This window comes from Salmo salar, chromosome ssa29, assembly GCF_905237065.1.
Source record: "Salmo salar chromosome ssa29, Ssal_v3.1, whole genome shotgun sequence".
NCBI classification, from domain to species: domain Eukaryota; kingdom Metazoa; phylum Chordata; class Actinopteri; order Salmoniformes; family Salmonidae; genus Salmo; species Salmo salar.
Genome location: NC_059470.1, coordinates 33210008 through 33234658, shown reverse-complemented (window position 1 = coordinate 33234658; position 24651 = coordinate 33210008). Strand labels below are relative to the sequence as shown.

Genomic DNA, 24651 nt, shown 5'->3' with positions numbered 1-24651 from the left:
CACAACACACACATACAATACACCCACACACACTCCCCACAGACACACACACACACCAGACAAACACAACACACACACACACACAAGAGACACACACACACACACAACACACACATTCAATACACACATATAACAGACACACACGCCACACACACTACACACACACACAAACACACAACACACACACACACACACACACACACACACACACATATACACAATACACGCACACACTACACACACACATACACACATCTACACACACACACACAACACCCACACACCCACACAACACACACTACACACACACACACACAATACACACTACACACACTACAGACACACAATACACAATACACAACACACATGCACAATACACACATATGCACACACACTACAGAAACACACCACACACACACACACAATACACACTACACACACACTACACAACACACATATACACACACACTACAAACACACACACACTACACACATATACACACAAAACACACGCACAACACACACACTACACACACACACAACACACACATACAATACACCCACACACACTCTCGACAGACACACACACCACACACACACTCCCACACACACAACAGACACACACACAAGAGACACACACACACACACACACAAAACACACACACAACACACACATTCAATACACACTCACACAACAGACACACACACATCTACACACACACACAACACACACACACACAATACACATTACACACTACAGACACACAATACACAACACACATGCACAATACACACATATGCACACACACTACAGAAACACACCACACACACACAACACACACACACAATACACACTACACACACACAGACAATACACACATATGCACACACACTAAACAGACATTGAGTTCCAAAAGTATTCAGACAGTGACAGTTTTTGTTGTTGTTTAGGTTCTGTACTCCAGTACTTGTTCAGGTTCTGTACTCCAGTACTTGTTTAGGTTCTGTACTCCAGTACTTGTTTAGGTTCTGTACTCCAGCACTTGTTTAGGTTCTGTACTCTAGCACTTGTTCAGGTTCTGTACTCCAGTACTTGTTTAGGTTCTGTACTCCAGTACTTGTTTAGGTTCTGTACTCCAGTACTTGTTCAGGTTCTGTACTCCAGTACTTGTTTAGGTTCTGTACTCCAGTACTTGTTTAGGTTCTGTACTCCAGTACTTGTTCAGGTTCTGTACTCCAGCACTTGTTCAGGTTCTGTACTCCAGTACTTGTTTAGGTTCTGTACTCCAGTACTTGTTCAGGTTCTGTACTCCAGTACTTGTTTAGGTTCTGTACTCCAGTACTTGTTTAGGTTCTGTACTCCAGTACTTGTTTAGGTTCTGTACTCCAGCACTTGTTCAGGTTCTGTACTCCAGTACTTGTTTAGGTTCTGTACTCCAGCACTTGTTCAGGTTCTGTACTCCAGCACTTTGGATTTGAAATGATACAATGCCTATAAATTACAGCACTTTTTGTACATAGTCCCCCCCCCCATTTCTAGTGACAAATTCACTTATATGTGTATTAAAGTAGTCAAAAGTTTAGTATTTTGTCCCATATTTATAGCACGCAATGATTACATTAAGCTTGTGACTCTACAAACTTGTTGGATGCATTTGTTGTTTGTTTTGGTTGTGTTTGAGATTATTTGGTCCCTAACAGAAATTAATGGTAAATAATGTATTGTGTCATTTTAAAGTCACTTTTATTGTAAATCACAATAGAATATGTTTCTAAACACTTCTACATTAATGTGGATGCTACCATGATTACGGATAGTCCTGAATGAATCGTGAATAATGATGAGTGAGAAAGTTACAGATGCCCAAATATCATATCCCCAAGACATGCTAACCTCTCACCATTACCATAACAGGGGAGGTTAGCATTTTTATATCATACCCCCAAGACATGCTAACCTCTCACCATTACAATAACAGGGAAGGTTAGCATTTTATATCCCCAAGACATGCTAACCTCTCACCATTACAATAACAGGGAAGGTTAGCATTTTATATCATACCCCCAAGACATGCTAACCTCTCACCATTACAATAACAGGGGAAGTTAGCATTTTTGGGGGGGGTATGATATTTGTGCCTGTAACTTTCTCACTCTGTAACTGTTCCTTAAGGTGACTAAACCTAGAGATAACATTTGGATCCCAAATTGCACCCTATTCCCTATATAGTGCACTACTTTTGACCAGAATCTGTACACTTTCTTGAAAATTGGGCGCCATTTTGGACACATATCCACGTACTGAAGAAGATGTTGTTGTCTCTGTTTCAGACCCACTCCAACCAGACAATGTTAACCAAGTCCATCTCCCTGCCTCGCAGTGCCTACTGGCATCACATAATGCGTCAGAACAGTGTTGGAGATATCTACAGCTACCAAGGTACGCACAAGCTAGTCAAATCAAATCAAATGTATTTATTAATCCCTTCTTACATCAGCTGATGTCACAAAGTGCTGTACAAAAACCCAGCCTAAAACCCCAAACAGCAAGCAATGCAGATGTAGAAGCACGGTGGCTGGGAAAAACTCCCGAGAAAGGCCGGAACCTAGGAAGAACCCTAGAGAGGAACCAGGCTCTGAAGGGTGGCCAGTCCTCTTCTGGCTGTGCCGGGTGGAGATTATAACAGAACATGGCCAAGATGTTCAAATGTTCAGAGATGATGAGCAGGGTCAAATAATAATAATCACAGTGGTTGTAGAGGGTGCAACAGGTCAGCACCTCAGGAGTAAATGTCAGTTGGCTTTTCATAGCCGATCATTCAGAGTATCTCAACTGCTCCTGCTGTCTTTAGAGAGTTGAAAACAGCACGTCAGGTCAGGGTTCCATAGCTGCAGGCAGAACAGTTGAAACTGGAGCAGCAGCACAGCAGGTGGACTGGGGACAGCAAGGAGTCATCAGGCCAGGTAGTCCTGAGGCATGGTCCTACGGCTCAGGTCCTCCGAGAGAGAGAGAGAGAGAAAGAAAGAAAGAAAGAAAGAAAGAAAGAAAGAAAGAATTAGAGAGAGCATACTTAAATTCACACAGGACACTGGATAAGACAGGAGAAATACTCCAGATATAACAGACTGACCCTAGCCCCCCGACACATAAACTACTGCAGCATAAATACTGGAGGCTGAGACAGCAGGGTCAGGAGACATTGTGGCCCCGTCCAACGATACCCCCGGACATGGCCAAACAGGCAGGATATAACTCCACCCACTTTGCCAAAGCACAGCCCCCACACCACTAGAAGGATAGATTCAACCACCAACTTACTATCCTGAGAAAAGGCTGAGTATAGCCCACGAAGATCTCCCCCACGGCACGAACCAAAGGGGGGTTGCGCCAAGCCGGACAGGAAGATCATGTCAGTGACTCAACCTACTCGAGTGACGCACCCCTCCAAGGGACGTCATGGAAGAGCACCAGTAAGCCAGTGGCTCAGCCCCCGTAATAGGGTTTGAGGCAGAGAATCCCTGGTGGACAGAGGGGAACCGGCCAGGCAGAGACAGCAAGGGTGGTTCGTCGCTCCAGTGCCTTTCTGTTCACCTTTACACTCCTGGGCCAGACTGCACTCAATCATAGGACCTACTGAAGAGATGAGTCTTCAGTAAAGACTTAAAAGTTGAGACCGAGTCTGCGTTTCTCACATGGATAAGCAGACCATTCCATAAAAATGTTGCTCTATAGGAGAAAGCCCTGCCTCCAGCTGTTTGCTTAGAGATTCTAGGGACAGTAAGGAGGCCTGCGTCTTGTGACCGTAGCGTACTTGTAGGTATGTACGGCAGGACCAAATCAGAAAGATAGGTAGGAGCAAGCCCATGTAATGCTTTGCAGGTTAGCAGTAAAACCTTGAAAGTAGCCCTAGCCTTAACAGGAAACCACTGTAGAGAGGCTAGCACTGGAGCAATAAAATATATATTTTTGGTTCTAGTCAAGATTCTAGTAGCTGTGTTTAGCACTAACTGAAGTTTACTACCAAGGTACGTACAAATTACCAAGGTAAGTACAAGCTACCTAGGTACACACAAGCTACCAAGGTACGTACAAGCTACCAAGGTAAATACAAGCTACCTAGGTACACACAAGCTACCAAGGTAAATACAAGCTACCTAGGTACATACAAGCTACCAAGGTACGTACAAGCTACCAAGGTAAATACAAGCTACCTAGGTACACACAAGCTACCAAGGTAAATACAAGCTACCAAGATACGTACAAACTACCAAGGTACACACAGCAGAGCTCAGCTAGACAGCTCAACAGAAAATATTAGGTGAACGCGCATACACACACACGCACGCACGCACGCACTCATGCACACACATACACTACCAGTTGCCAGTAGTATTCTATACCCGTGTAGTTCAACATCCTCTTGGATGACTCTATGCACATAACATGAGATCACTAAACACAGACGCATATCTACACACACGCATATCTACACACACATATCTACACATGCATATCTACACACGCATATCTACACACGTATATCTACACATACATATCTACACACATACATATCTACACACATACATATCTGCACACGCATATCTACACACGCATATCTACACACGCATATCTACACACGCATATCTACACAAACATACGTACACATACAAGCAAACATACAATTATTGTATCAGTGGAGTACTGGCGCATTTGGACCAGATTCCCTGGTTCTCACTTTGCCATTGATTAATCTATAATGGGATAAAGCAGTGAAATAACCGTATTGTAATGGATAACAAGGTGAGAGATGTAAGATGGAATAAATGGAACACACCAGTCCTTTGTGTTTCAGTGGGCCCATAATGATCATATAATATAGCAAGCCTATGATAACCATTTAATAACATGATTATGACTATATTAATACTGTAGATTAAAGGAAAGTTTCACCTATTTTGATTTTTGTATTGTTTTTTGTGCATCTCTGAGTGATATTCTATCGATTCCCCTGGGTCAACGTATAACGCTCTACCCAGCAGACTGTCGACCAATCGCGTTCACTTTTTCCTGCTGCGTCACGCGGTTGCTAAGCTAATTGTCACGCAATCCTTTCTCAAAGTCAGTGTAAATGTGAAGAAACATGCCTAATGTCACGATTCCAAAGCTGTACGATATTACAGATAGCAAGTTAGTTATCTCATAACCCGGGAAAGATTTGTAATGTTGTAGTTCTTGTTGACGAAATTCGTGCTAATGTTGGGTTTTTGAGGTAGCGCCCAATAGACTCCCATTCAGTCCTTGAAGGAGAGTGCTCCTTGTCCCAGAATCACCCAGAATGCACTGCGCTGACCATTGATGTAGCATGGGCAAGGTTTCCCATCTCCTGAAAACTTTATATCTGTCGTTGCGAATGTCAGACTAAAGTACTCTGTGAGGCACATCGAATCTGCAGGTTGAACATGGTGAGATTGTAGACTCCTAAATTGATAGTGCAGTTTGTTTAGGTGATTTTACAACTAGCTAGCTACTTCAAATACTGATATTGTCTTTGATATTATTGTGTGTAGCTACGTTTGCTAGCTAGCTAGCCAGCCAGCCCATAAAGAGAGCATTGCATTGTGGATTTTGTAGTCAACTGAGTTGCAATAAATTTCCACAACGATTTTCCATGTTGCTACCAACCTTAAAAAAACCTCTTAAGGATACACCCCTTTTTTTCAATTTTTGTCTAAAATAACACAGCCAAATCTAACTGACTGTAGCTCAGGCCCTGAACCAAGGATATGCATATTCTTGGTACCATTTGAAAGGAAACACTTTGACGTTTGTGGAAACGTGAAAGGAATGTAGGAGAATATGACACAATATATCTGCTTAAAGATAATACAAAGAAAAAAACAACCGTTCTTTTGTATTTTTTTTGTACCATCATATTTGAAATGCAAGAGAAAGGCCATAATGTATTATTCCAGCCCAGGTGCAATTTAGATTTTGACCACTAGATGGCAGCAGTGTATGTGCAAAGTTTTAGACTGATCCAATTAACCATTGCATTTCTGTTCAAAATGTTGTATCAAGACTGCCCAAATGTACCTAATTTGTTTATTATTAACTTTTCATATTCCAAATTGTGCACTCTTCTCAAACAATAGCATGGTATTCTTTCACTGTAATAACTACTGTAAATTGGACAGTGCAGTTAGATTAATAAGAATTTAAGCTTTCTACCAATATCAGATACGTCAATGTTCTGGAAAATGTTCTTGTAACTTACAACCTCATGCTAATCGCATTAGCCTACGTTAGCTCAACCGTCCCGTGGAAGGGACACCGATCCCAAAGAAGATTTATGAAGCCAAAATGAAACATTTATTCACCAAAAATATTATTCTCACTTATTAGTGTTATTTAACACTGTAAATTAAAGGAATGTGTGGTTTTGGGTGGATTTTTCCTTTAACTGAGTATGTGCTGATTTGGGTGTGAGTGGATGTGAGAGAACCTGTGGACCAGACTAGCCGCCCTGTGGACCAGACTAGTCCCCTGTGGACCAGACTAGTCCCTTGTGGACCAGACTAGCCCCCTGTGGACCAGACTAGCCCCCTGTGGACCAGACTAGTCCCCTGTGGACCAGACTAGTCCCCTGTGGACCAGACTAGCCCCCTGTGCACCAGACTAGTCCCCTGTTTACCAGACTAATCCCCTGTGGACCAGACTAGTCCCCTTTGGACCAGACTAGTCCCCTGTGGACCAGACTAGTCCCCTGTGGACCAGACTAGTCCCCTGTGGACCAGACTAGCCCTCCATGAACCAGACTAGCCCCCTGTGGACCAGACTAGCCCTCCATGAACCAGACTAGCCCCCTGTGGACCAGACTAGACCCCTGACTGGGTGAATCCAGTTGAAAACTGTGATCACTAATTGATGTCACCTGTAAAATCCACTTCAATCAGTGTAGATGAAGGGGAGGAGACAGGTTAAAGAAGGATGTTTAAGCCTTGAGACAATTGAGACATGGATTGTGCATGTGTGCCATTCAGAGGGTGAATGGGAAAGACCAAATATTTAAGTGCCTTTGAACGGGGTATGGTAGTAGGTGCCAGGCACACTGGTTTGTGTCAAGAACTGCAACGCTGCTGGGTTTTTCACACTCAACAGTTTCCCGTGTCTATCAAGAATGGTCCACCACCCAAAGAACATCCAGCCAACTTGACACAACTGTGGAAAGCATTGGAGTCAACATGGGCCAGCATCCCTGTATAACTCTTTCGACACCTTGTGGAGTCCATGCCCCGACGAATTGAGGGGGGGAAGGGGGGGTGCAACTCAATATTATGAATGTATTAATGTTTTGTACACTCAGTGTATAATAACAATACAGTTAGTATTTTAATGCTGAATATGGTCTGATTTGGGTGTGAGTGGAAAGTGTTGGACTAGCCCCCTGTGTGTCACTGGCCGTGATGATTTTGCAATCAGCATGCTCAATTGGCTGAGTTGTGTTAAATACCCACAAGCACCCTGGAATAATGAAGGAACACTGCTTCTTGTCCCATCCAGCTCTGTTGTTTCGCCATATGTTTATTTCTTTATTTTTACTCTCTCATTCAGTTAATCAGAAAACCAGAAGTAAATTAGTTGCTTTCTTTGTGTGTGTGAAAGTTTCTGTTTCGATTAGACTTTGTCACTGGGGGGAAATGTCAGAGACTTTATGAATAGTTTGGTTGGCTTGGAAATAAAATGGGTACAGGTAAGGTAGCAGGGGTAACTGTATGAATAGAATCCATACACTTATTTGAACCCTTTCAGTAAATGTTAGCTACACACGGCACCTTTACATGTAGATCCAGTTTTGAGTGTTCATATCAAAAGTGGCAGGTTGACACTACTGTATAATATAATCTCATAATTGAAGAACACAAAGTGGCATTTGTAATATTTTGAGATGGTACATTTCGCTCAATATTCCATTGTTTTGGTGACATGTGCAAAGCATATATGATAGCTCAAAACCATGTTTCATCTTCAATTAAAGCTTTTGTTATTTCTGTTTTCTCTGATATACTTGACACTTTAATCAGTAAATATATAGAAAACAACTTCCCCTTAGTCAAAGAAGATAGCAATTACAGTTCCTCTCTACGTAAAAGTCTTAGCAATAACCATGAGACAGAATGACTAGCTTTTGATATCCTCACTAACGCTCCAGCATACTTTTTAATAGTATGCAGATTTTGCAAGAGGATAATGGTGCTCTGTGTTTTCCACTGAGAGATTGTTGATGCATAGAAATAATATGTACACTTTAAAGTTTTAAAGGCAAGAGAAAAACACGCCCCAACAACTGCCTGAAACACCCCAACGACTGTCTGAAACGCCCCAACAACTGCCTGAAACACCCCAACGACTGTCTGAAACGCCCCAATGACTGTCTGAAACACCCCAGCGACTGTCTGAAACGCCCCCAACGACTGTCTGAAACGCCCCAACGACTGTCTGAAACGCCCCAACGACTGTCTGAAACGCCACAACTGTCTGAAACACTCCAATGACTGTCTAAAACGCCCCAACGACTGTCTGAAACACCCCAATGACTGTCTGAAACACTCCAACGACTGTCTGAAACGCCCCAAAGCCTGTCTGAAACGCCACAACTGTCTGAAACGCCCCAACGACTGTCTGAAACACTCCAACGACTGTCTGAAATGCCCCAAAGCCTGTCTGAAACGCCCCAACACACCCCAACGACTGTCTGAAACGCCCCAACTGTCACGTCCTGACCAGTATAAGGTTAATTGTTATTGTAGTTTGGTCAGGACCTGGCAGAGGGTATTTGTTTTATGTGGTTCGGGGTGGTGGTTGTTGTAGAAGGGCATTTGATTTATGTATTCCGGGGTTTTTGGGCACTGTGTCATATTCATGTATTTCTATGTTTAGTCTAGTGAATCTGTTTCTATGTTTAGTTAATTGGGGTTGGGACTCTCAATTGAAGGCAGGTGTTGTCTCTTTGCCTTTGATTGAGAGTCCTATATATTAGGGTGTGTTTGGGTTTGTATTTTGTGGGAGATTGTTTCTTGTTTAGCGTGAGTGAGCCTGACGAGACTGTTTTGTTGATCGTGAGTATCGTTGTTTATTATTTTTGGTGTTCACTTTTGAGTTAAATAAACGTACAGATGAGCATCCACATTCCTGCTGCATTTTGGTCCTCCTTTCCCGATGACAACCGTGACACCAACGACTGCCTGAAATGCCCCAAAACACCCCAACGACTGTCTGAAACGCCCCAAAACTCTCCAACGACTGTCTGAAACGCCCCAAGGACTGTCTGAAACGCCCCAAGGACTGTCTGAAACGCCCCAAAATGCCCCAACAACTGTCTGAAACGCCCCAAAACGCCCCAACAACTGTCTGAAACGCCCAAACGAATTTCTAAAATGCCCCAAAATGCCCCAATGACTGTCTGAAACTCCCCAAAATGCCCCAACGACTGTCTGAAACGTCCCAAAACGCCCCAAAGACTGTCTGAAACGCCCCAAAACTCCCCAACGACTGTCTGAAACGCCCCAAAACGCCCCAATGTCTGTCTGAAACGCCCCAAAACGCCCCAACGACTGTCTGAAATGCACCAGCAACTGTCTGATACGCCCCAAAACACCCCAACGACTGTCTGAAACGCCCCAAAATGCCCCAACGACTGTCTGAAACGTCCCAAAACGCCCCAACGACTGTCTGAAACGCCCCAAAACTCCCCGACGACTGTCTGAAACGCCCCAACAACTGTCTGAAACACCCCAAAACTCACCAACGACTGCCTGAAATGCCCCAAAACACCCCAACGACTGTCTGAAACGCCCCAAAACTCTCCAACGACTGTCTGAAACGTCCCAAAACGCCCCAACGACTGTCTGAAACGCCCCAAGGACTGTCTGAAATGCCCCAAAATGCCCCAACGACTGTCTGAAACGTCCCAAAACGCCCCAAAGACTGTCTGAAACCTCCCAAAACGCCCCAAAGACTGTCTGAAACGCCCCAAAACTCCCCAACGACTGTCTGAAACGCCCCAAAATGCCCCAATGACTGTCTAAAACGTCCCAAAACGCCCCAAAGACTGTCTGAAACGCCCCAAAACTCCCCAACGACTGTCTGAAACGCCCCAAAACGCCCCAATGACTGTCTGAAACGCCCCAACAACTGTCTGAAACGCCCCAAAACGCCCCAACGACTGTCTGAAATGCCCCAAAACACCCCAACGACTGTCTGAAACGCCCCAAAACTCTCCAACGACTGTCTGAAACGCCCCAACGACTGTCTGAAACGCCCCAAGGACTCTCTGAAACGCCCCAAAACGCCCCAACAACTGTCTGAAACGCCCAAACGAATTTCTAAAATGCCCCAAAATGCCCCAATGACTGTCTGAAACGCCCCAAAACGCCCCAACGACTGTCTGAAACGTCCCAAAACGCCCCAAAGACTGTCTGAAACGCCCCAAAACTCCCCAACGACTGTCTGAAACGCCCCAAAACGCCCCAATGACTGTCTGAAACGCCCCAACAACTGTCTGAAACGCCCCAAAACGCCCCAACGACTGTCTGAAATGCACCAGCAACTGTCTGATACGCCCCAAAACACCCCAACGACTGTCTGAAACGCCCCAAAACTCCCCAACGACTGTCTGAAACGCCCCAAAACGCCCCGACTACTGTCTGAAACGCCCCAACAACTGTCTGAAACACCCCAAAACTCCCCAACGACTGTCTGAAATGTCCCAAAACGCCCCAACGACTGTCTGAAACGCCCCAACGACTGTCTGAAACGCCCCAACGACTGTCTGAAACGCCCCAACGACTGTCTGAAATGCCCCAATGACTGTCTGAAACGCCCCAATCACTGTCTGACACGCCCCAACGACTGTCTGAAACGCCCCAAAACGCCCCATCGACTGTCTAAAATGCCGCAAATCGCCCCAACGATTGTGTGAAACGCCCCAGCGACCGTCTGAAACGCCCCAGCGACTGTCTGAAACGCCCCAGCGACTGTCTGAAACGCCCCAGCAACTGTCTGAAATGCCCCAGCGACTGTCTGAAATGCCCCAAAACGACCCAGCGACGGTCTGAAACGCCCCAGCGACTGTCTGAAATGCCCCAGCAACTGTCTGAAATGCCCCAAAACGCTCCAGCGACGGTCTGAAACGCCGCAGCGACTGTCTGAAACGCCGCAGCGACTGTCTGAAATGCCCCAAAACGCCCCAGCGACGGTCTGAAACGCCCCAGCGACGGTCTGAAACGCCCCAGCGACTGTCTGAAACGCCCCAACGACTGTCTGAAATCCCCAAAACGCCCCAGCGACGGTCTGAAACGCCGCAGCGACTGTCTGAAACGCCCCAGCGACTGTCTGAAATGCCCCAAAACGCCCCACCGACGGTCTGAAACGCCCCAGCGACGGTCTGAAACGCCCCAGCGACTGTCTGAAACGCCCCAGCGACGGTCTGAAACGCCCCAGCGACGGTCTGAAACGCCCCAGCGACGGTCTGAAACGCCTCAGCGACTGTCTGAAACGCCCCAGCGACTGTCTGAAACGCCCCAGCGACTGTCTGAAACGCCCCAGCGACTGTCTGAAATGCCCCAAAACGCCCCAGCGACTGTCTGAAACGCCCAAACGACTGTCTGAAACGCCCCAACGACTGCCTGAAATGCCCCAAAGACAGTCTGAAACGCCCCAATGACTGTCTGAAACGCCCCAAAACAACCCAACGACTGTCTGAAATGCCCCAAAACACCCCAACGACTGTCTGAAATGCCCCAAAACTCTCCAACGACTGTCTGAAACGCCCCAACGACTGTCTGAAACGCCCCAAGGACTCTCTGAAACGCCCCAAAACGCCCCAACAACTGTCTGAAACGCCCAAACGAATTTCTAAAATGCCCCAAAATGCCCCAATGACTGTCTGAAACGCCCCAAAACGCCCCAACGACTGTCTGAAACGTCCCAAAACGCCCCAAAGACTGTCTGAAACGCCCAAAACTCCCCAACGACTGTCTGAAACGCCCCAAAACGCCCCAATGACTGTCTGAAACGCCCCAAAACGCCCCGACGACTGTCTGAAACGCCCCAACAACTGTCTGAAACACCCCAAAACTCCCCAATGACTGTCTGAAATGTCCCAAAACGCCCCAACGACTGTCTGAAACGCCCCAACGACTGTCTGAAACGCCCCAACGACTGTCTGAAATGCCCCAATGACTGTCTGAAACGCCCAATTCACTGTCTGAAACGCCCCAATGACTGTCTGACACGCCCCAACGACTGTCTGAAACGCCCCAAAACGCCCCATCGACTGTCTAAAATGCCGCAAATCGCCCCAACGATTGTGTGAAACGCCCCAGCGACCGTCTGAAACGCCCCAGCGACTTTCTGAAACGCCCCAGCGACTGTCTGAAACGCCCCAACGACAGTCTGAAACGCCCCAGCGACTGTCTGAAACGCCCCAGCGACTGTCTGAAACGCCCCAGCAACTGTCTGAAATGCCCCAGCGACTGTCTGAAATGCCCCAAAACGCCCCAGCGACGGTCTGAAACGCCCCAGCGACTGTCTGAAACGCCCCAGCAACTGTCTGAAATGCCCCAGAAAGGTTCCAGCGACTGTCTGAAACGCCCCAACGACTGCCTGAAATGCCCCAAAGACAGTCTGAAACGCCCCAATGACTGTCTGAAACGCCCCAAAACAACCCAACGACTGTCTGAAACGCCCCAACAACTGTCTGAAACGCCCCAACGACTGTCTGAAACGCCCCAGCGACGGTCTGAAACGCCCCAGCGACGGTCTGAAACGCCCAGCAACTGTCTGAAACGCCCCAGCGACTGTCTGAAACGCCCCAGCGACTGTCTGAAATGCCCCAAAACGCCCCAGCGACTGTCTGAAACGCCCCAACGACTGTCTGAAACGCCCCAACGACTGTCTGAAACGCCCAAACGACTCTCTGCAACGCCCCAACGACTGTCTGAAACGTCCCAACGACTGTCTGAAACGCCCCAACGACTGTCTGAAACGCCCCAACCATTGTCTGAAATACCCCAAAATGCCCCAACGACTGTCTGAAACGCCCCAACGACTGTCTGAAACGCCCCAATGATTGTCTGAAACGCCCCAAAACGCCCAACGACTGTCTAAAATGCCGCAAATCGCCCCAACGATTGTGTGAAACGCCCCAGCAACTGTCTGATATGCCCCAACGACGGTCTGAAACGCCCCAGCGACTGTCTGAAACGCCCCAGCGACTGTCTGAAACGCCCCAGCGACTGTCTGAAATGCCCCAAAACGCCCCAGCGACTGTCTGAAACGCCCCAACGACTGTCTGAAACGCCCCAACGACTGTCTGAAACGCCCAAACGACTGTCTGAAACGCCCCAACGACTGCCTGAAATGCCCCAAAGACAGTCTGAAACGCCCCAATGACTGTCTGAAACGCCCCAAAACAACCCAACGACTGTCTGAAACGCCCCAACAACTGTCTGAAACGCCCCAACGATTGTCTGAAACGCCCCAAAATGCCCCAACGACTGTCTGAAACACCCCAACGACTGTCTGAAACTCCCCAACGATTGTCTGAAACGCCCCAAAACGCCCCAATGACTGTCTGAAACGCCCCAAAACGCCCCAACGACTGTCTAAAATGCCACAAATCGCCCCAACGATTGTGTGAAACGGCCCAGCGACGGTCTGAAACGCCCCAACGACGGTCTGAAACGCCCCAGCGACTGTCTGAAACGCCCCAGCGACTGTCTGAAACGCCCCAGCGACTGTCTGAAACGCCCCAGCGACTGTCTGAAACGCCCCAGCGACTGTCTGAAATGCCCCAAAACGCCCCAGCGACGGTCTGAAATGCCGCAGCGACTGTCTGAAACGCCCCAGCGACTGTCTGAAATGCCGCAAATCGCCCCAACGATTGTGTGAAACGCCCCAGCAACTGTCTGATATACCCCAACGACGGTCTGAAACGCCCCAGCGACTGTCTGAAACGCCCCAGCGACTGTCTGAAATGCCCCAAAACGCCCCAGCGACTGTCTGAAACGCCCCAACGACAGTCTGAAACACCCCAACGACTGTCTGAAACGCCCCAACGACTGTCTGAAACGCCCCAACGACTGTCTGAAACGCCCGAACGACTGTCTGAAACGCCCCAACCACTGTCTGAAATACCCCAAAACGCCCCAGCGACGGTCTGAAACGCCGCAGCGACTGTCTGAAACGCCCCAGCGACTGTCTGAAACGCCCCAACGACTGTCTGAAACGCCCCAACGACTGTCTGAAACGCCCCAACGACTGTCTGAAACGCCCCAACGACTGTCTGAAATCCCCCAAAACGCCCCAGCGACGGTCTGAAACGCCGCAGCGACTGTCTGAAACGCCCCAGCGACTGTCTGAAATGCCCCAAAACGCCCCACCGACGGTCTGAAACGCCCCAGCGACGGTCTGAAACGCCCCAGCGACTGTCTGAAACGCCCCAGCGACGGTCTGAAACGCCCCAGCGACGGTCTGAAACGCCCCAGCGACGGTCTGAAACGCCTCAGCGACTGTCTGAAACGCCCCAGCGACTGTCTGAAACGCCCCAGCGACTGTCTGAAACGCCCCAGCGACTGTCTGAAATGCCCCAAAACGCCCCAGCGACTGTCTGAAACGCCCCAACGACTGTCTGAAACGCCCCAACGACTGTCTGAAACGCCCAAACGACTGTCTGAAACGCCCAACGACTGCCTGAAATGCCCCAAAGACAGTCTGAAACGCCCCAATGACTGTCTGAAACGCCCCAAAACAACCCAACGACTGTCTGAAATGCCCCAAAACACCCCAACGACTGTCTGAAATGCCCCAAAACTCTCCAACGACTGTCTGAAACGCCCCAACGACTGTCTGAAACGCCCCAAGGACTCTCTGAAACGCCCCAAAACGTCCCAACAACTGTCTGAAACGCCCAAACGAATTTCTAAAATGCCCCAAAATGCCCCAATGACTGTCTGAAACGCCCCAAAACGCCCCAACGACTGTCTGAAACGTCCCAAAACGCCCCAAAGACTGTCTGAAACGCCCCAAAACTCCCCAACGACTGTCTGAAACGCCCCAAAACGCCCCAATGACTGTCTGAAACGCCCCAAAACGCCCCGACGACTGTCTGAAACGCCCCAACAACTGTCTGAAACACCCCAAAACTCCCCAATGACTGTCTGAAATGTCCCAAAACGCCCCAACGACTGTCTGAAACGCCCCAACGACTGTCTGAAACGCCCAATTCACTGTCTGAAACGCCCCAATGACTGTCTGACACGCCCCAACGACTGTCTGAAACGCCCCAAAACGCCCCATCGACTGTCTAAAATGCCGCAAATCGCCCCAACGATTGTGTGAAACGCCCCAGCGACCGTCTGAAACGCCCCAGCGACTTTCTGAAACGCCCCAGCGACTGTCTGAAACGCCCCAACGACAGTCTGAAACGCCCCAGCGACTGTCTGAAACGCCCCAGCGACTGTCTGAAACGCCCCAGCAACTGTCTGAAATGCCCCAGCGACTGTCTGAAATGCCCCAAAACGCCCCAGCGACGGTCTGAAACGCCCCAGCGACTGTCTGAAACGCCCCAGCAACTGTCTGAAATGCCCCAGAAAGGTTCCAGCGACTGTCTGAAACGCCCCAACGACTGCCTGAAATGCCCCAAAGACAGTCTGAAACGCCCCAATGACTGTCTGAAACGCCCCAAAACAACCCAACGACTGTCTGAAACGCCCCAACGACTGTCTGAAACGCCCCAACGACTGTCTGAAACGCCCCAGCGACGGTCTGAAACGCCCCAGCGACGGTCTGAAACGCCCCAGCAACTGTCTGAAACGCCCCAGCGACTGTCTGAAACGCCCCAGCGACTGTCTGAAATGCCCCAAAACGCCCCAGCGACTGTCTGAAACGCCCCAACGACTGTCTGAAACGCCCCAACGACTGTCTGAAACGCCCAAACGACTCTCTGCAACGCCCCAACGACTGTCTGAAACGTCCCAACGACTGTCTGAAACGCCCCAACGACTGTCTGAAACGCCCCAACCATTGTCTGAAATACCCCAAAATGCCCCAACGACTGTCTGAAACGCCCCAACGACTGTCTGAAACGCCCCAATGATTGTCTGAAACGCCCCAAAACGCCCAACGACTGTCTAAAATGCCGCAAATCGCCCCAACGATTGTGTGAAACGCCCCAGCAACTGTCTGATATGCCCCAACGACGGTCTGAAACGCCCCAGCGACTGTCTGAAACGCCCCAGCGACTGTCTGAAACGCCCCAGCGACTGTCTGAAATGCCCCAAAACGCCCCAGCGACTGTCTGAAACGCCCCAACGACTGTCTGAAACGCCCCAACGACTGTCTGAAACGCCCAAACGACTGTCTGAAACGCCCCAACGACTGCCTGAAATGCCCCAAAGACAGTCTGAAACGCCCCAATGACTGTCTGAAACGCCCCAAAACAACCCAACGACTGTCTGAAATGCCCCAAAACTCTCCAACGACTGTCTGAAACGCCCCAACGACTGTCTGAAACGCCCCAAGGACTCTCTGAAATGCCCCAAAACGCCCCAACAACTGTCTGAAACGCCCAAACGAATTTCTAAAATGCCCCAAAATGCCCCAATGACTGTCTGAAACGCCCCAAAACGCCCCAACGACTGTCTGAAACGTCCCAAAACGCCCCAAAGACTGTCTGAAACGCCCCAAAACTCCCCAACGACTGTCTGAAATGCCCCAAAACGCCCCAATGACTGTCTGAAACGCCCCAAAACGCCCCGACGACTGTCTGAAACGCCCCAACAACTGTCTGAAACACCCCAAAACTCCCCAATGACTGTCTGAAATGTCCCAAAACGCCCCAACGACTGTCTGAAACGCCCCAACGACTGTCTGAAACGCCCCAACGACTGTCTGAAATGCCCCAATGACTGTCTGAAACGCCCAATTCACTGTCTGAAACGCCCCAATGACTGTCTGACACGCCCCAACGACTGTCTGAAACGCCCCAAAACGCCCCATCGACTGTCTAAAATGCCGCAAATCGCCCCAACGATTGTGTGAAACGCCCAGCGACCGTCTGAAACGCCCCAGCGACTTTCTGAAACGCCCCAGCGACTGTCTGAAACGCCCCAACGACAGTCTGAAACGCCCCAGCGACTGTCTGAAACGCCCCAGCGACTGTCTGAAACGCCCCAGCAACTGTCTGAAATGCCCCAGCGACTGTCTGAAATGCCCCAAAACGCCCCAGCGACGGTCTGAAACGCCCCAGCGACTGTCTGAAACGCCCCAGCAACTGTCTGAAATGCCCCAGAAAGGTTCCAGCGACTGTCTGAAACGCCCCAACGACTGCCTGAAATGCCCCAAAGACAGTCTGAAACGCCCCAATGACTGTATGAAACGCCCCAAAACAACCCAACGACTGTCTGAAACGCCCCAACGACTGTCTGAAACGCCCCAACGACTGTCTGAAACGCCCCAGCGACGGTCTGAAACGCCCCAGCGACGGTCTGAAACGCCCCAGCAACTGTCTGAAACGCCCCAGCGACTGTCTGAAACGCCCCAGCGACTGTCTGAAATGCCCCAAAACGCCCCAGCGACTGTCTGAAACGCCCCAACGACTGTCTGAAACGCCCCAACGACTGTCTGAAACGCCCAAACGACTCTCTGCAACGCCCCAACGACTGTCTGAAACGTCCCAACGACTGTCTGAAACGCCCCAACGACTGTCTGAAACGCCCCAACCATTGTCTGAAATACCCCAAAATGCCCCAACGACTGTCTGAAACGCCCCAACGACTGTCTGAAACGCCCCAATGATTGTCTGAAACGCCCCAAAACGCCCAACGACTGTCTAAAATGCCGCAAATCGCCCCAACGATTGTGTGAAACGCCCCAGCAACTGTCTGATATGCCCCAACGACGGTCTGAAACGCCCCAGCGACTGTCTGAAACGCCCCAGCGACTGTCTGAAACGCCCCAGCGACTGTCTGAAATGCCCCAAAACGCCCCAGCGACTGTCTGAAACGCCCCAACGACTGTCTGAAACGCCCCAACGACTGTCTGAAACGCCCAAACGACTGTCTGAAACGCCCCAACGACTGCCTGAAATGCCCCAAAGACAGTCTGAAACGCCCCAATGACTGTCTGAAACGCCCCAAAACAACCCAACGACTGTCTGAAACGCCCCAACAACTGTCTGAAACGCCCCAACGATTGTCTGAAACGCCCCAAAATGCCCCAACGACTGTCTGAAACACCCCAACGACTGTCTGAAACTCCCCAACGATTGTCTGAAACGCCCCAAAACGCCCCAATGACTGTCTGAAACGCCCCAAAACGCCCCAACGACTGTCTAAAATGCCACAAATCGCCCCAACGATTGTGTGAAACGGCCCAGCGACGGTCTGAAACGCCCCAACGACGGTCTGAAACGCCCCAGCGACTGTCTGAAACGCCCCAGCGACTGTCTGAAACGCCCCAGCGACTGTCTGAAACGCCCCAGCGACTGTCTGAAACGCCCCAGCGACTGTCTGAAATGCCCCAAAACGCCCCAGCGACGGTCTGAAATGCCGCAGCGACTGTCTGAAACGCCCCAGCGACTGTCTGAAATGCCGCAAATCGCCCCAACGATTGTGTGAAACGCCCCAGCGACCGTCTGAAACGCCCCAGCGACTGTCTGAAACGCCCCAGCGACTGTCTGAAACGCCCCAACGACAGTCTGAAACACCCCAACGACTGTCTAAAATGCCCCAACGACTGTCTGAAACGTCCCAACGACTGTCTGAAACGTCCCAACGACTGTCTGAAACGTCCCAACGACTATCTGAAACGCCCCAACGACTGTCTGAAATACCCCAAAATGCCCCAACGACTGTCTGAAACGCCCCAACGACTGTCTGAAACGCCCCAACGACTGTCTGAAACGCCCCAGCGACGGTCTGAAACGCCCCAGCGACTGTCTGAAACGCCCCAGCGACTGTCTGAAACGCCCCAGCGACTGTCTGAAATGCCCCAAAACGCCCCAGCGACTGTCTGAAACGCCCCAACGACTGTCTGAAACGCCCCAACGACTGTCTGAAACGCCCAAACGACTCTCTGCAACGCCCCAACGACTGTCTGAAACGTCCCAACGACTGTCTGAAACGCCCCAACGACTGTCTGAAACGCCCCAACCATTGTCTGAAATACCCCAAAATGCCCCAACGACTGTCTGAAACGCCCCAACGACTGTCTGAAACGCCCCAATGATTGTCTGAAACGCCCCAAAACGCCCAACGACTGTCTAAAATGCCTCAAATCGCCCCAACGATTGTGTGAAACGCCCCAGCAACTGTCTGATATGCCCCAACGACGGTCTGAAACGCCCCAGCGACTGTCTGAAACGCCCCAGCGACTGTCTGAAACGCCCCAGCGACTGTCTGAAATGCCCCAAAACGCCCCAGCGACTGTCTGAAACGCCCCAACGACTGTCTGAAACGCCCCAACGACTGTCTGAAACGCCCAAACGACTGTCTGAAACGCCCAACGACTGCCTGAAATGCCCCAAAGACAGTCTGAAACGCCCCAATGACTGTCTGAAACGCCCCAAAACAACCCAACGACTGTCTGAAACGCACCAACAACTGTCTGAAACGCCCCAACGATTGTCTGAAACGCCCCAAAATGCCCCAACGACTGTCTGAAACACCCCAACGACTGTCTGAAACTCCCCAACGATTGTCTGAAACGCCCCAAAACGCCCCAATGACTGTCTGAAACGCCCCAAAATGCCCCAACGACTGTCTAAAATGCCACAAATCGCCCCAACGATTGTGTGAAACGGCCCAGCGACGGTCTGAAACGCCCCAACGACGGTCTGAAACGCCCCAGCGACTGTCTGAAACGCCCCAGCGACTGTCTGAAACGCCCCAGCGACTGTCTGAAACGCCCCAGCGACTGTCTGAAATGCCCCAAAACGCCCAGCGACGGTCTGAAATGCCGCAGCGACTGTCTGAAACGCCCCAGCGACTGTCTGAAATGCCGCAAATCGCCCCAACGATTGTGTGAAACGCCCCAGCGACCGTCTGAAACGCCCCAGCGACTGTCTGAAACGCCCCAGCGACTGTCTGAAACGCCCCAACGACACTCTGAAACACCCCAACGACTGTCTAAAATGCCCCAACGACTGTCTGAAACGTCCCAACGACTGTCTGAAACGTCCCAACGACTGTCTGAAACGCCCCAACGACTGTCTGAAATACCCCAAAATGCCCCAACGACTGTCTGAAACGCCCCAACGACTGTCTGAAACACCCCAACGACTGTCTGGAACACCCCAACGACTGTCTGAAACACCCCAACGACTGTCTGAAACGCCCCAACGACTGTCTGAAATCCCCCAAAATGCCCCAACGACTGTCTGAAACGCCCCAACGACTGTCTGAAACGCCCCAACGACTGTCTGAAACGCCCAAACGACTCTCTGCAACGCCCCAACGACTGTCTGAAACGTCCCAACGACTGTCTGAAACGCCCCAACGACTGTCTGAAACGCCCCAACCATTGTCTGAAATACCCCAAAATGCCCCAACGACTGTCTGAAACGCCCCAACGACTGTCTGAAACGCCCCAATGATTGTCTGAAACGCCCCAAAACGCCCAACGACTGTCTAAAATGCCGCAAATCGCCCCAACGATTGTGTGAAACGCCCCAGCAACTGTCTGATATGCCCCAACGACGGTCTGAAACGCCCAAGCGACTGTCTGAAACGCCCCAGCGACTGTCTGAAATGCCCCAAAACGCCCCAGCGACTGTCTGAAACGCCCCAACGACTGTCTGAAACGCCCCAACGACTGTCTGAAACGCCCCAACGACTGTCTGAAACGCCCAAACGACTCTCTGCAACGCCCCAACGACTGTCTGAAACGTCCCAACGACTGTCTGAAACGCCCCAACGACTGTCTGAAACGCCCCAACCATTGTCTGAAATACCCCAAAATGCCCCAACGACTGTCTGAAACGCCCCAACGACTGTCTGAAACGCCCCAATGATTGTCTGAAACGCCCCAAAACGCCCAACGACTGTCTAAAATGCCGCAAATCGCCCCAACGATTGTGTGAAACGCCCCAGCAACTGTCTGATATGCCCCAACGACGGTCTGAAACGCCCAAGCGACTGTCTGAAACGCCCCAGCGACTGTCTGAAACGCCCCAGCGACTGTCTGAAATGCCCCAAAACGCCCCAGCGACTGTCTGAAACGCCCCAACGACTGTCTGAAACGCCCCAACGACTGTCTGAAACGCCCAAACGACTGTCTGAAACGCCCCAACGACTGCCTGAAATGCCCCAAAGACAGTCTGAAACGCCCCAATGACTGTCTGAAACGCCCCAAAACAACCCAACGACTGTCTGAAATGCCCCAAAACACCCCAACGACTGTCTGAAATGCCCCAAAACTCTCCAACGACTGTCTGAAACGCCCCAACGACTGTCTGAAACGCCCCAAGGACTCTCTGAAACGCCCCAAAACGCCCCAACAACTGTCTGAAACGCCCAAACGAATTTCTAAAATGCCCCAAAATGCCCCAATGACTGTCTGAAACGCCCCAAAACGCCCCAACGACTGTCTGAAACGTCCCAAAACGCCCCAAAGACTGTCTGAAACGCCCCAAAACTCCCCAACGACTGTCTGAAACGCCCCAAAACGCCCCAATGACTGTCTGAAACGCCCCAAAACGCCCCGACGACTGTCTGAAACGCCCCAACAACTGTCTGAAACACCCCAAAACTCCCCAATGACTGTCTGAAATGTCCCAAAACGCCCCAACGACTGTCTGAAACGCCCCAACGACTGTCTGAAACGCCCCAACGACTGTCTGAAATGCCCCAATGACTGTCTGAAACGCCCAATTCACTGTCTGAAACGCCCCAATGACTGTCTGACACGCCCCAACGACTGTCTGAAACGCCCAAAACGCCCCATCGACTGTCTAAAATGCCGCAAATCGCCCCAACGATTGTGTGAAACGCCTCAGCGACCGTCTGAAACGCCCCAGCGACTTTCTGAAACGCCCCAGCGACTGTCTGAAACGCCCCAACGACAGTCTGAAACGCCCCAGCGACTGTCTGAAACGCCCCAGCGACTGTCTGAAACGCCCCAGCAACTGTCTGAAATGCCCCAGCGACTGTCTGAAATGCCCCAAAACGCCCCAGCGACGGTCTGAAACGCCCCAGCGACTGTCTGAAACGCCCCAGCAACTGTCTGAAATGCCCCAGAAAGGTTCCAGCGACTGTCTGAAACGCCCCAACGACTGCCTGAAATGCCCCAAAGACAGTCTGAAACGCCCCAATGACTGTCTGAAACGCCCCAAAACAACCCAACGACTGTCTGAAACGCCCCAACGACTGTCTGAAACGCCCCAACGACTGTCTGAAACGCCCCAGCGACGGTCTGAAACGCCCCAGCGACGGTCTGAAACGCCCCAGCAACTGTCTGAAACGCCCCAGCGACTGTCTGAAACGCCCCAGCGACTGTCTGAAACGCCCCAGCGACTGTCTGAAATGCCCCAAAACGCCCCAGCGACTGTCTGAAACGCCCCAACGACTGTCTGAAACGCCCCAACGACTGTCTGAAACGCCCAAACGACTCTCTGCAACGCCCCAACGACTGTCTGAAACGTCCCAACGACTGTCTGAAACGCCCCAACGACTGTCTGAAACGCCCCAACCATTGTCTGAAATACCCCAAAATGCCCCAACGACTGTCTGAAACGCCCCAACGACTGTCTGAAACGCCCCAATGATTGTCTGAAACGCCCCAAAACGCCCAACGACTGTCTAAAATGCCGCAAATCGCCCCAACGATTGTGTGAAACGCCCCAGCAACTGTCTGATATGCCCCAAAACGCCCCAGCGACTGTCTGAAACGCCCCAACGACTGTCTGAAACGCCCCAGCGACTGTCTGAAACGCCCCAGCGACTGTCTGAAACGCCCCAGCGACTGTCTGAAACGCCCCAGCGACTGTCTGAAACGCCCCAGCGACTGTCTGAAACGCCCCAGCGACTGTCTGAAATGCCCCAAAACGCCCCAGCGACGGTCTGAAATGCCGCAGCGACTGTCTGAAACGCCCCAGCGACTGTCTGAAATGCCGCAAATCGCCCCAACGATTGTGTGAAACGCCCCAGCGACCGTCTGAAACGCCCCAGCGACTGTCTGAAACGCCCCAGCGACTGTCTGAAACGCCCCAACGACAGTCTGAAACACCCCAACGACTGTCTAAAATGCCCCAACGACTGTCTGAAACGTCCCAACGACTGTCTGAAACGTCCCAACGACTGTCTGAAACGTCCCAACGACTGTCTGAAACGTCCCAACGACTGTCTGAAACGCCCCAACGACTGTCTGAAATACCCCAAAATGCCCCAACGACTGTCTGGAATGCCCCAACGATTGTCTGAAACACCCCAAAACGCCCCAGCGACGGTCTGAAACGCCCCAGCGACTGTGTGAAACACCCCAGCGACTGTCTGAAATGCCCCAAAATGCCCCAGCGACAGTCTGAAACGCCCCAGCGACGGTCTGAAACGCCCCAGCGACGGTCTGAAACGCCCCAGCGACTGTCTGAAATGCCCCAAAACGCCCCAGCGACTGTCTGAAACGCCCCAACGACTGTCTGAAACGCCCCAACGACTGTCTGAAACGCCCCAACGACTGTCTGAAATGCCCCAAAGACAGTCTGAAACTCCCCAACGACTGTCGGAAACGCCCAAAATGCCCCAACAACTGTCTAAAATGCCGCAACACGACCTAACAACTGTCTGAAATGTCCCAACGACTGTCTGAAACGCCCCAACGACTGTCTGAAACTCCCCAACGACAGTCTGAAACGCACCAACGACTGTCTGATAAACCCCAACGACTGTCTGAAACGCCCCAACGACTGTCTGAAACGCCCCAACGACTGTCTGAAATTCCCCAACGATTGTCTGAAACGCCCCAAAACGCCCCAACGACTGTCTGAAACGCCCCAACGACTGTCTGAAACGCCCCAACGACTGTCTGAAACACTCCAACGACTGTCTGAAACGCCCCAACGACTGTCTGAAACGCCCCAACGACTGTCTGAAACGCCCCAACGACTGTCTGAATCGCCCCAACGACTGTCTGAAACGCCCCAACGATTGTCTGAAACGCCCCAAAACGCCCCAACGACTGTCTGAAACGCCCCAAAGACTGTCTGAAACGCCCCAACACACCCCAACGACTGTCTGAAACTTCCCAACTACTGTCTGAAATGCCCCAAAACACCCCAACGACTGTCTGAAACGCCCCAAAACTCCCCAACGACTGTCTGAAACGCCCCAATGATTGTCTGAAACGCCCCAAAACGCCCAACGACTGTCTAAAATGCCGCAAATCGCCCCAACGATTGTGTGAAACGCCCCAGCAACTGTCTGATATGCCCCAACGACTGTCTGAAACGCCCCAACAACTGTCTGAAACGCCCCAACGATTGTCTGAAACGCCCCAAAATGCCCCAACGACTGTCTGAAACACCCCAACGACTGTCTGAAACTCCCCAACGATTGTCTGAAACGCCCCAAAACGCCCCAATGACTGTCTGAAACGCC

At 50.9% G+C, this 24651-nt stretch overlaps 1 protein-coding gene across 1 annotated transcript in view; it reads left to right on the top strand.

Moving 5' to 3' along the window:
- Positions 1-24651, top strand: part of LOC106590619 (docking protein 6) — a 213928-nt gene that overhangs the window by 173106 nt on the left and 16171 nt on the right. Inside the window, exon 7 of the mRNA XM_045711018.1 lies at positions 2332-2440. Within this exon, the coding sequence (XP_045566974.1) occupies positions 2332-2440 (109 nt within the window). The remainder of the gene's footprint in view (positions 1-2331; positions 2441-24651) is intronic.